The sequence below is a fragment of the Falco punctatus genome (assembly GCF_963210335.1).
Source record: "Falco punctatus genome assembly, chromosome: 2".
Taxonomy (NCBI): domain Eukaryota; kingdom Metazoa; phylum Chordata; class Aves; order Falconiformes; family Falconidae; genus Falco; species Falco punctatus.
In genome coordinates, this window is record NC_137581.1 from 15,156,859 (window position 1) to 15,169,239 (window position 12,381).

A 12,381-nucleotide genomic window follows, 5' to 3' on the forward strand; every position below is an offset into this window, starting at 1 on the left:
CTGGACTGCTGCCACCCTGCACAGAAGCAAACCACTTGTTAGCAAACTCTCAGTTCCTCCTGTCTGCAAACAGAAGCACTTTTTTCAAATCTTTTCTCCCTCTCCCATATCCTGTTCTGCCTCCCTGTATCTTAACTGGCAATGCTTTTTTTGTAAAGTCATCCTATCCGCGCCACTGAAGGACTGCTCTTTGGAAAACATAGCACGGTGTTTATTCAGTCTAGTTTTAATTCCTGTCTAAAAACTGCAGATATCTATTGCAACTCTATACATTATTTTATTGAAAAATGTCTTCCAGTGTTGACTTTTTGCTTCCCAAGAGCTAGCCTCCAGGTTTTGCTCAGTAATTTACTACCAACATGCTTTACCTCTTAAAATATTTTTCAGAAGTACCAATTAAATCAATAGGTTTAAAACCCCAAAGGAATTACCCTTTTAACATCACTAAACTTGCAACTCCTTGTCAGTTCTTGTGGAAGCCGGTAATAACCATGTTTTCAAAATAAAAAGGAAAATCGATTCACCTATACTAAACATAATGGTGCAGAGGTAGCTTTCAAGTAAAACATTGACTTCTGGAAGCTAACACAATACACTAGGGTAAGGATTATTTTGTACCTGCTCTGGCAGTCAGGTTTTCCATAACTAGCCTGGTTCATCAACAGCAATTGGAAACACAACTAACAACCTTTGCTCTGATCTAAATCTAACGCTCTTCTATTTACACTGTTTCAACGTGCAAAGCAGCAGACATGGGTTGAGTTTACCTCTACTACATGGGTTTATGAGCTTCGGTCTTGAAGAACTAGGAATCTATACTGCTACAGTTTGTAGTACTGAAAATATACCCTTCATGTCCCTGTACACCATTATAGGCCATTACACTCTCCCAAGATTCCACACACCTCAAATAATGTTTTTTAATCATTTAATACCAATTTCATTTCTGGGCTAAACATTTTCTTAAAAAAAAAAAAAAAAAAAAAAAAAAAAAAAAAAAAAAAAAAAAAGGGGGGCGACTGAAGACTCTGACCACTTCAAAAAATACATCCACCACTGACTTTACCATGCGTAATCTCTTTACAAAAAAACCCAGTAGCTAGTGGGGGGCTCACTTTCAATTTCCCTCTTTGCCCATTGAAATAATATTCTCATTTCCCAACTCTTAAGCAGGTGTTCTGACTACTACTGCGAAGTCTATACTGGTCCAAAGACCTGCTACTGATGCAAATCTGCTTCACAGCAAAGGATTTAAGATACAATGGACCAAAGATGGCAAGGATTCCACCCTGGAATCTTCTCCTAGATGAAATAGTGTGGAATTCCTTTCTTCATAATGATACCGTTTGAAGTGAAAACAATAATGACTGATTATATCCCAAGTCATCCGACAGCCTGGCAGTCAGGGCTGCAAGGAGAGAAAGGTGTGTCTGATCCGCTTCAGGAACTGGAGAATGACGAGCATGGATCTCATACCCTGGGTGACTGACTTACCTCACCAATGCACTCAGCGATGGCATTTGTGATTATAACAGGTACTAGTAATTCATTCATCTTTATGAATCTAGTCTTTCATTCCCTTGCCTTAATTACACGTGATGGAAAAAAAGACTTGAGTAAAAAAAATTTTGTTCAAAAAGAATGTAAAACCCCAAAATGTTTATTCCTTAGTCAAACCTAGGTTTTTTTAATAGTCTGTTTTGCTTTGGTGAACAGAATTACTGTAAGTAACTCTACACAAAAAAAAAAAAAGTTTGGTATTCTTCTACTCCATTTTCTGCTGGTTTTAAGCATGTAATCTTAAAGTCCTCTGTTAGTTTTGAGGGTTTTTTTGGGTTTTGGGTGTTTTGCTTGGTTGAGGGCTTTTTTTTTCCCTCTAAATAGACCAAAGAAAATTTGTTTCTCTAGAAGGGAAGCATCATTTTCAAACCACCATATCTCTTGCACTGCTTTCCTTCTCTTCAACAAGTCACTACTGATGTTTGCAACACCCTTGACTGACTCTTTCTCTCTCCTGTATCCTCATTTCAAAATCTACCTGCTTTTTGCTGTGAATCCTGCAACACCATTGCCTTTTTCCCTCCAAAATAATTTCTCCATAATCAACCTGAGCACACTGGTTTTATATCTACAAAACAACAATTAAAATGTAGCTACCCTATTTTTTCATTCATTTCTGGACAGAGCTAAAAGTTACACTCCTTTTTTTAAATCTTTTTAATTTCCCTGTCTGTTCCATCATTTCCATAAAGGAAAAAAACAACAACACAACAACAAAAACAGTAAAACAAAATGAAGTAAAATTAAGTCCTATTTCATAGAAACGATCATGAACTGGAAAATCAGGGTTACTGTTTCATATTGATTTTCAGTTGGTTTGTCTAGATCATTTACCACATCAACATCTTGAAAGACATGAGGTCTTCCAGTCCAATTATGGGAACTGACAATAATGAATTTTTTTTCCACAGCTATTACCTTTCATAAGAAGATGCTGCTACAAGTCAGTATTTCCAGTTCTTTTTACCACACTGTCACAATTGCTCCTTGGTCAGCATTTTTAAGTAATTAACTATACCAGTGGTATAAATATGTAAAAAGATGGAACTATCAGCTTTGTTGTCAATAAGGGGTCTATTTCTTTTAAGTACAGAACACAGGATTTAAACACAAAACCTACCTTTAAAACACTCCAACTATTTCAGAGGTATACGTCATTAAAGTACTATTTGTTCTTCTTCTGATCCCCGAGTGTTATATTCTTTTACCAACGTAAAAGTGTTATATTTGTATTTCAGCCATCCTGTCTTTCTGATTTTTCTTCAAAGTGTCACAGCACATTGCCGTGATAAGTTTTTTGGTATCTATTTTCCTCTTATTCCTTGTCTTGTCATACAACTGAACTAGTGGGACAGGGGTCACTCACTCTAAGAGTAATAAGGTAGAAAAACCAGGAACATTAGTGCCAGAAAAAGGCAATGTGCCAACAAACAGGTATTGCTGTCAGTTGATTGTAACACCCAATGGAAAATAAACTGCTGAAAAAATGCAAAGAGGAGATTAATTTGATTAATTAGATTCTAAAGTGTAGATATCAATCAAAACAAGTAGAATACACTCCTTTCTTGGGCATGAGAGAAAAACAGGCACTTTAGGATCTTGAGCAGATGTCTAAATTAGGGTTCTTTTATAGGCTGTTGCTCTCCAAAGGAGATTTAAAGTGATTAGCTCAAATATGTATGTCCACATTGTAAATGTCTGCAGCTTGGTGAAACAAATCTCACATAAAATACTGTATTTGAGAATAAGTGAAGACAACATCATAACAATTGGACAATAATAGGGTGATTTTTCTCCTGGATCTCAATGTCTGCAAGTAACTCTTTCTATGTTTTAATTGCAAAAGATTCCAGGTTATTGAAATGTGTTCATATGTTAATGGCTACTAAGCAACAGCCACTTGTGAAAATGCAGTTGTGACTAGGTATAACCAGGAGACCTCTGAAGTGCGACCTTGTATCACTACACATAATGGCAGATTGTAACATACCATCTGTTAAGTTTTTCTATTCAGTCGTTTCTAAAGAACCACCTCTTACTAGCACATCATCAGCACTGTGGAACAGATACACAGCTTAAGGAGGTGGACACCATCAAACCTAAATCTGTCTTTAGGTGGTAACTGTTTGATTATAAATGCTTATATTTTATAGAACATAAGTATATAAACTGTAAGTATTTTAATACTTAAATAAGAATTTATATCTAATAACTTATAGATATAATGTTACAAATAAGTAATATGAAATGGGTATTTTTTATATACTACATAAATGCATTTAGCTACCTTGTTGATACGGGTGGGATTCATATCACTGAACACAGACAGTGTACATCCTCACACAACACTCCCTTATGCTCAGTGCTGAGTTATAATTGACAGAGAACTTACAGAGAAATAAATAATGTTAAGAATACTGTTATTTTCATCCCAAGTAGATAATTAAAGCAAGTAAGTGAATTACTTCCTAGAAGTTCCTGTTTCTCTCCATTCACTGCAAAGTGAACTTAAGATGAGCAGCTCAGGTTACTCACGTTATGCTCATGTGAAGTTAGAACAGAGGAGTACCAGCAACACTGAGCAGTTGGTTGCTGGTGCCCTTGAAGCATGCAGTTTTACACTACTTGAAATAGCTTCTAATTCACTTGAAAAGGCATCTAATATGATATTCAATACTGTTTCTAGAAGACCCCGTAGAGTTAAGCCAAAAAGTTTAGTAATTCAGATTTCTGCAGCTATGTTCTAAGCCAGGACTATCAGGAAACCAGTAATAAGTCACAATGAGAGCAGTAAGAAGCCCAGCATTTGCACAATTGCCAAAGTACCAGAACAAATGCAATCCTAGCTCAGTTGTTGTGCCTCATACGAATCAATTAATTAACATTTGTCAAATGGCTGAACAACAAATAGTTTTGAAGTCAAAAGCACAATTATGTATTGGTACAGATTTTCTTTCCTTTCTCATGATGCAAATTCTTTGTTCTCACAAAGGTGCCGTTTCCCACTTGAATTTTAGGACTCTCAATGAAGTAATTTTCTGTATTTGAATTTGGAAATACACTTAGCTTACTATACATTAACACATTCTGATCATATGCAAAATAAAAGAGCTTTAATAATAATGCATCTGTCACATTAAGTGAAAAGCATTTTCATCTCTCAACTTGCCAAATGTATGCTTTGTATGTTTTCTACATCATGAAACTTTCATCACTATCAGGTTTAAAGTACATGCTGTACCAAATCCTAATCCCAAGATCCAGCCTGGAAAGTTGGATTAAAAAAAAAATAAAAAAATAATCAGAAATCCCTGTAGAGTTAGGAGAAAAAGGAACTTTTTACATCTGCCTCGTCAATTTCACAGCCAAAAGGGTCTCTCTAGTATTGCATTTCACTCTGTTTTCAAAGAAGATTTTCTATTAGTGGTTGGCATTTTTAAAAAGATTTGCCATGCTGTGCCATTTTACATTCTTTAGCTATGTAAAAATACAACGGTTTAGCCCAGCAATTTTCTTATGCACAGTTTCACTACTTACATAGTGAATCACACTGTCATCATAAAACTGCGTATTCATAACACAAGTCAGATAAACTTTATCAGAAAGTTCGGCTGAAGTCATGGTCAGTCGTCTTACTGTGTAGATGTAGCTCATCTTGAATCCCTCCACTTTCCTCCATGTACCTCTCCATAAACAGACAGCAAAACCTTGTGGAAATCCCACCTTCTGTCAGGTAGTTTGCCAAATACAGGTCTTCGAGAGAGAAAAGTCCACACTTAGCAGTTAAATGTTATCTGCTACATATGTTCCCTGAAGCTATTATATGCACAGAGCTGTAACCCTGAGCTTGAAGGACGCATTAAAACGAGAGAAATCTGCTACACAATCATTTGATCAATTTTGTAATAGGGTTCCAGGTATTTAAACAAACCAAAAATTAGTTTCTGACCCATCCCGTGTAATATCATACATTTATGCTGGCCTCAAACTCTTCAGGTTTGGGCAACTACTGTTCATTAGATGTCAGTACTATAAATAAAGTGTATATATAAATGTAGAACAGAAATGAGAAGTGGGACTTCATACAGGAAAGAAGACTTGATTTTTTTTTCAGGATTTAGGTAATTTTAATTTTTCATTAGTAAAACTACTGCAAGAGATACTTTCAACAAAAAGGCAAGAACACAGGCCACCAAGAAACCATGTGTTAGCTATGTATAACTCCAGAATCTCAAAATTCTACACACTGGGTTCCTGTTCAGGACAGGAATTTTACCATGGTGTTACACAAGCACTTACATCATGGTTGCCCTGCATGGTTTTACATGAAGGTATGTTTATAAGACATCGCTAATGACCATTTGACAATTTAGCGCTAAAAAAGAGTTCATTTCTTAATATGCATTCTGCTAAAGCCCCATTGGAAATATTATACTCTATTTTTGTTACCATGAAAAAGATAAATTTCTAGCACATAAATAATGTCTGATCATCAATAGCAAGTTACTTTGCAAATATAGTAATTCTACATATTTGAAATACTTTTAAATATTATTTCTGCATGGTTTTTATTGCTGACTCCAAACTGCTCGTCACTCTCAGCTCACTGACAGAACTACCCATGAGCATACTGAATCCAATTTTGCCTTTTCAAATTTCTTAAATGAATATAAATAATCTTGTTATTTTCATTACACCCAAAGGAGATCTTTAATGCATTTTTAAAAAGCCTTGTAATTTGTTTGCATATTAAGTTAACCCATGAACTAGTAAATGAGTTCTTTGTAAGGGACCAACAGAAAAGGTACAATCTCTAAATGCAAATATAAGTTTCCTAAAAAAACTCCTTCCATTTTCTCCTCCCCACTTCCTGCACTAATTTTTTCTGTATTTTTCAAAAAAAAAGTTTCATAGTTTCCCCAAACAAGGACTTGCATTTTTGTTTAACCTTCTTCAAGATTCTGCTTAGAGTAAAATATAGTTCTTGTATTAGCACCATCCTTTTCTTTGCATATATAGGCACAGGTCATACATATTTAAGAGTTCATTACCAACAGATATTCTAAAATAATTTTAATTCTAAATCTACACTTTCATCTTAGTGATCCTCACACAGTTCTGACCCCCTGTTAAGCTGTATGTGTATCTACAAATTATAATCAAATGTACGACTAAATCATACTTACTATAGAAACTTTTCTAGGTTTGCCTATACAGTTTCAAATGATTGTTCAGTCTGAGTATTTTACATAACCTCTGGTTTTATTTCAGAAAGATTAGAGATGGGAAATGGGAGTTTTCTGGATAATGGTAACAGTCCATTTTATCCCAAAGGAAACATTTAACTACTACATTTTCCACACACTAGGGGAATGTAAAATAAATGGCATATGAATAGGATAATTTCTGTGAAAAAAATTACATAGACTATTAGATTTGAAACGGCCAACATAATTTGGATTACAGAAATAATTAAAATAGAAAATAGATATTTTCCAACAAATTTAATACCTTATCTATGCACTTGAAAACCTCATAACATACAAAAGAGATCTGGAAATATAAAAAAATCCATGAGGTGGCAAACGCCATCTCTTTCCAATCATGTTTTAATTTCTCATAATGATCAGTACTTTAGGGAAAGTATGAAAAGCAGAGTTTTGATCACAAATTTGCACTCAAAGTTTAAAATTTTATTTGCATTAATTATTATTTTTAAAACCCCACATCTGTAGCACAACTAAAAATTTTAAAAAGGTACTTAATGCATTCTCACTCAAAGAAATGATGGGCAGGGGGACATCTTCTGTAAGAAAAACGTCTCAGATTTATAGAATTGCCACTGTGAATTTTTAAACGCTATCTTCTATTGCATTTACAATAAACATTTTCTGTTTCTTCTTACAAAGAGTCATTTGTCGTCTTTATTTCTGATAAGAATTAAACAAAAAGTGCTTTAACTCTAAATGAAATCAAGTATCTATCCATAAACTGGATTATTTCAAGGCTAGTAATTATATCTTACGCTTCCATTAACATCTCTTTAAGGAACTCTCTGTAGACTTGCACTTTCTACACAAAACCAGGTAACTGTGCCGTTCATTTTGCTCATGCCTGTCATTCCTTCCCACAAGACTCAATAACCTGTATCTTTTCTTATTATAATCAGGTTTCTGAGATAGTTGTCCATTCTATAAATATTCTTACCAAAAAGCCCAAACATAATTCCTCACCATATTCTCAGTCTTTGGAATAATTTAAGAATTGAAAGTATGAAGTTGCTATGTAAAACCTAAGTCTTTTGTTTGTGTAACTCTGTTGACTTCCCATTTCTCTGTATGTCTACATTCTTAATCTGGTAAGATTCTGCAGATACAGACATTGTTTAAATAATCAGTGAAAACAGCCTTAAGATGTATCTACTATCAATTTATATGCCTGCTTAACATTTATCGTTAAAAAATTTATGCTGAACAGTAATAATCTATGTTTTCAAGCAGATTCACCTACTGCACAAACACAACTGGACAGCGGTTTGGGAAAGAGATGACTTTCAAAAGTGGTAGAATCAAGTTCAAAATAAAAATTAAAATATTACTGGATAGGTAAAAAGCAAATAATAAAACTTCTTCTATAATATGGCACTCAAATTACACTACATTCATTCTTAAAACTTCAACTCCCTGACTTTTTGTAAAAAATATATGGCTGATTTACCAAAACAAACAGCAAAAAACCTGCAGCCAAACCAAAAGACCAGTTAAGCACTGTGAGCAAAACTTAAATGTATTCCTGTAATTGACTTAAGAGCCAACTGTTTTCCTTGCAGCCTAACTCGTATGTTTCTAATAGCTTTCTCATGGACCCCATTAAATGTATTAGAGAAACACAGCACTAGCTCAAAAGTTCACCTAGCCCACCTAATCTAGTGTTAGCACTTTGCAGGTATCTTGTATGGTAAAGAACGAACATGAGCATATGCTTAAAGTAGAAAGTAACAGCACACAAACAAAAATTCTAACTACATTATTTTGCTAAGCTTTTAATTTTCCAATGTTTCCCTTTTCATTTGAAGGCTAATAAACTCTATAATGTTGAATAAACTATGTATCACAACAAGGAAATGCATGATGGATTTTTTTTTATTATTAAGGAATCCAATACATTTTAAGAATGATTTTGTTAAGTATACGGAGCAGAAATTTTAATATCCTAGTTCTTACAGGATCAGATAAAAATCAGAAAAGGAGAGAAAGCATAAAGTGCAGAAGGATTTGTTTTATAATAGTTCAACTGATGAAGCAGTAACCTGCCCTTTTATTCATATATAAAATCTCACTGGACATGTTACACAATTAAAAAAGAAAAAATAAGCACAGATTGCTACTGATTTATTAAACCTGCAGCTTGACTTTGTAATTTAATGGCTATTTGAAACATGTGGCAAACCCACTTATTATGATTATTATGACTTGAAATAGGCTCAGTGAAACTTGAAATACTTCCATAATTCTCAGAAAGCCCAATTCTGTATCTTGCAAGCAAGACAAATACCACAACTTAAAAAAAAAAAGAGAATGAAGCCAAGATAAATTCTTATCTGCCTATCATTAGTTCATACCCACAAAATTTTCCTTTGAATAGCATTTACACTTTTTAAAACAAATTGTGTAATACACAAGATTTTTATGAAACCGCCTACTCAAAAAGACTAATAATAAATAGCAAATGCCTGAAGTAAAACATAATACTAGCAAAATCAACTAAGAAACAATTTAGTCAGTATTCACTGTAATATTTAAACACTCACCAAAATAAAACCCATGACTATAGTGATAATACTTTTAAAGTTCAGCAATAAATAACCAGTATGTGCTTAGCAGTGCCTAGAAAGATATATTTCACAAAATTAGGAACAATGGCATCATATAGTACCTTCCATTGCCCTTTTAAAGAAGACTTTACAGCTTCCACAGGTAAGTACTCCATAGTGGCAACCAGAAGCCTCATCACCGCAGATGAGACAGATCTTCTGGGGTAGCGATTCAAAACTGTATTGAGAACTTTGGCTGGTTTCTGTATCTGGCCTTCAAAAGAAAAAGAATTAAGAGAGATGAAATCTAGTCTTGCAACAGTTAACTACTCACCTGTATGAATCAGTTTCACATTAAAAACTTCCTTCTAAATTTTGTAATCAAACTACATGACAAGGACTAAAAAAAAAAAAAAAAAAAAAGTATGACTGCCTTTCTGCTTAAGGGTTTGTCTCTACTAAGGTAAAAGGCACATTTGTAACATCTGGCCAGTCATTAAACAGGAAAATTGCAGGCAAAAAGCCTAGTTGCATATTAATCCGTTTTAGCTGAAGAAGGTACCATCTAGAAACACTGTTATCAAAGTTATCATCTTCCTCAGATCAACAACCCTTTGAGTGAAGTCATACTGACTGATACTCTTTTTGCCTGTATATAGGGCAGTACAGAGACAGAATCAGATTGTAGTTAATTGAATTTGAAAAGCCTCTTTCACATGAGAAATAACTGAGTTTCACTTCAACAAAAAAAAAAAAAAAATCTTTAGTAATCAATTTGTTACCTCCCATTCAGCTGCAGCGTTCTCATCAGTAACGACCTCTGATGAGCACATTGAGGATATTTCCGAATTTCTCTCCAAGAGAAGAAACTGACAGACCTAGTTAACCATTATGTTTACAAAATAAAGGATTTCCGCTGGAACTGTAGCATTGCATATACGTATCCTTGCACAGATTTCTAGGTAATGCCCATCATCTTGGCACGATGACAAGCTGTTCCATTCTAACAAATCAATACACAAGTGTTTCAGTTTTCTATGTGAAACTAAGTGTATTTTTCCAAGTCAGGAATAATATTTTAGAGAATATTGAGGAGTTTTCGAACACCACCTCGCTGTCAGCGGGGCCAGCCCGAGCAGCGCTGTACTCCCCGCCTCCGGAGCCGGTCCCTCGCTCAGACATCGGACGGCACCGACCCGTCAGGCCAAGCCGTCGCCCCGAGGTGCCGGCTGGCCCCGGGGGACCCAGGCGCGCACAGACCGCGCTGCAAGTGGAAGCGCGGCCGCCGCCACCGCCTAAAAGCGCAAACGGGACCCGGCCCGCCTGTGCCTCGGCACCTTCCAGGCGCCCCCGGGAGCGCCAGCCCCTCACCCCGCGGCACAGCCCCGCACCCCGGGGGGCCAGCGCCAGGCTCGCCCGCGGCCCCTCGGCCCGTCCCCTCAGCGATGGCCCGCCGCCTCCCGCTCCCCCCCTTACCGAACGTAGCCGAGGTAGGGCGGGCACAGCTGCGGCAAGCCCTCCTTCAGCACCGCCGCCGGGAAGCCCAGGGGCTGGTGCCCGTTGAGGCCGACGGGCGGGTAGAGGCCCGGCGGCGCGGCCGAGGTGGAGGGCAGGCTGTCGGGCGGCGCCGCCGGCCCGTAGGCCGCGGGCAGGAGGGCGGGCTCCGCCTTGTAGAGGACGCACTCCAGCGCGGGCTCCTGCCCGGCCCGCGGGGGCTGCGGGTAGTCGGCGCAGCCGGCCGCGTGGGTGCCCCTGCCGCCCGCGTAGGTGGCGGCGAGGCCGAGACCCTCCTCCTTGATCTTCAGAGCGGGCTGGAAGTCGCCGTAGGCGAAGTGCCCCTCCTTGGCGTCCGCCGGCGGGTACACGTAGCCCGCCAGGTCCGGGCCGGGGGGCGAGGCGCGCGGCCCCGCGCCGCCACCCTCGTACTCGGCCACGTCCAGCAGCTCCCGCGTGCGCGAGGCCAGGTAGGCAGAGTTGAGCGGCAGCAGGGGCACGTGCAGGCACTCCTGCCCCGGCTCCCCCGCCCGCGCCCCGCCGCGCTCCCCGCCGGGCAGCGCCGGCAGCCCGGGGGCCTCGCCCTTGGGGGCCGCGGCCGGACCCTCCGCGCAGCCCCCCGCCGCCGCCGGCCGCGGTTTGTCGGCGGCGCTCAGCGCGTCGCCGGCCGGCCAGAGCGGGGCGGGCCGCGGCGGGGGCTGCGAAGGGCTGGCGGTTTCGCCCGCCTTCTGCGAGGGGCCGCGGCTCATCGGGGCGCCGGGCGCCTCTGCGGCCTCCGGCCCGAAGAAGGACCAGGGCGCCGCGGGCGCGGCGGACCTGGCATGAGCCGCGGGGGCCAGGAAGGTGTCCAGGACGGTGTCCAGGGAGTCCTTGTCCGAGAGGGAGCCGCTCCCCGGCCGGTAGGAGAGGGAGTCCCGGGGCTCCTCCTCCCCCGGCTGCTGCTGCTGCAGCTCTTCCTCCTCCTCGTCCTCCTCGTCGCTGCTCTTGGGGCAGAGCAGCCCGTCCAGGGCGATGTCGATGGTCTCCGCTTCCCTGCGGAAGGGGTCTCGGCCGGGCTGGCCCTGCAGCAGGACCGCCCCGTCTCTGGCGGGCGGAGGCGCTCGGGGCTCCTTGGCCTTCACCTCGGTCATGCTGTCCCGCGGCGGGGCTGGACGCCGGCGAGGCTCCGGCGCGGGGGGCGGCCGGGCGGCCCTTCACATCCTGGACGTGCCCGCTGAGGCGGCGGCGCAGGTCCCGCTCACATGGTGCTGCCGTCTAGGGGGGCGGCTCAGCCCCGGCCCCCGCCGCCGGGAGGGGGGTGAAACGGAGCCGGGGCGGTGCAGCCTAGAGGGGAAAGACGGCAGAGGCGTGGGCGGGAGGAGCCGGGTCCCCGCCAGGCTCCGGCGGCGGCGGCTGGGCTGCGGCTCGCTAGCTCCCAGCTCCGCTTTTCCCTCGACCACTCGGCCCAGCCGCCGGCTCCACGCCCCCTCGCCCGTCCCTCCCCGCCCCTCCCCACCGCCAGCCCCTGCCCTTAC

At 40.9% G+C, this 12,381-nt stretch overlaps 1 protein-coding gene across 3 annotated transcripts in view; it reads right to left on the reverse strand.

Moving 5' to 3' along the window:
- PGR (progesterone receptor) overlaps positions 1 to 12,381 on the reverse strand; it is an 88,499-nt gene that overhangs the window by 30,936 nt on the left and 45,182 nt on the right. For 2 of the 3 annotated variants that reach the window (XM_080376484.1, XM_080376486.1), the window contains exons 2-3: positions 10,850 to 12,190; positions 9,496 to 9,647 (exon numbers count right to left, since the gene is read on the reverse strand). In XM_080376484.1, coding sequence (XP_080232610.1) covers positions 9,496 to 9,647; positions 10,850 to 11,997 — 1,300 coding nt within the window. In that variant the 5' untranslated portion in view covers positions 11,998 to 12,190. Of the gene's footprint in view, positions 1 to 9,495; positions 9,648 to 10,849; positions 12,343 to 12,381 lie in introns of those variants that run through there. The other variant, XM_080376485.1, reaches the window with a different exon arrangement.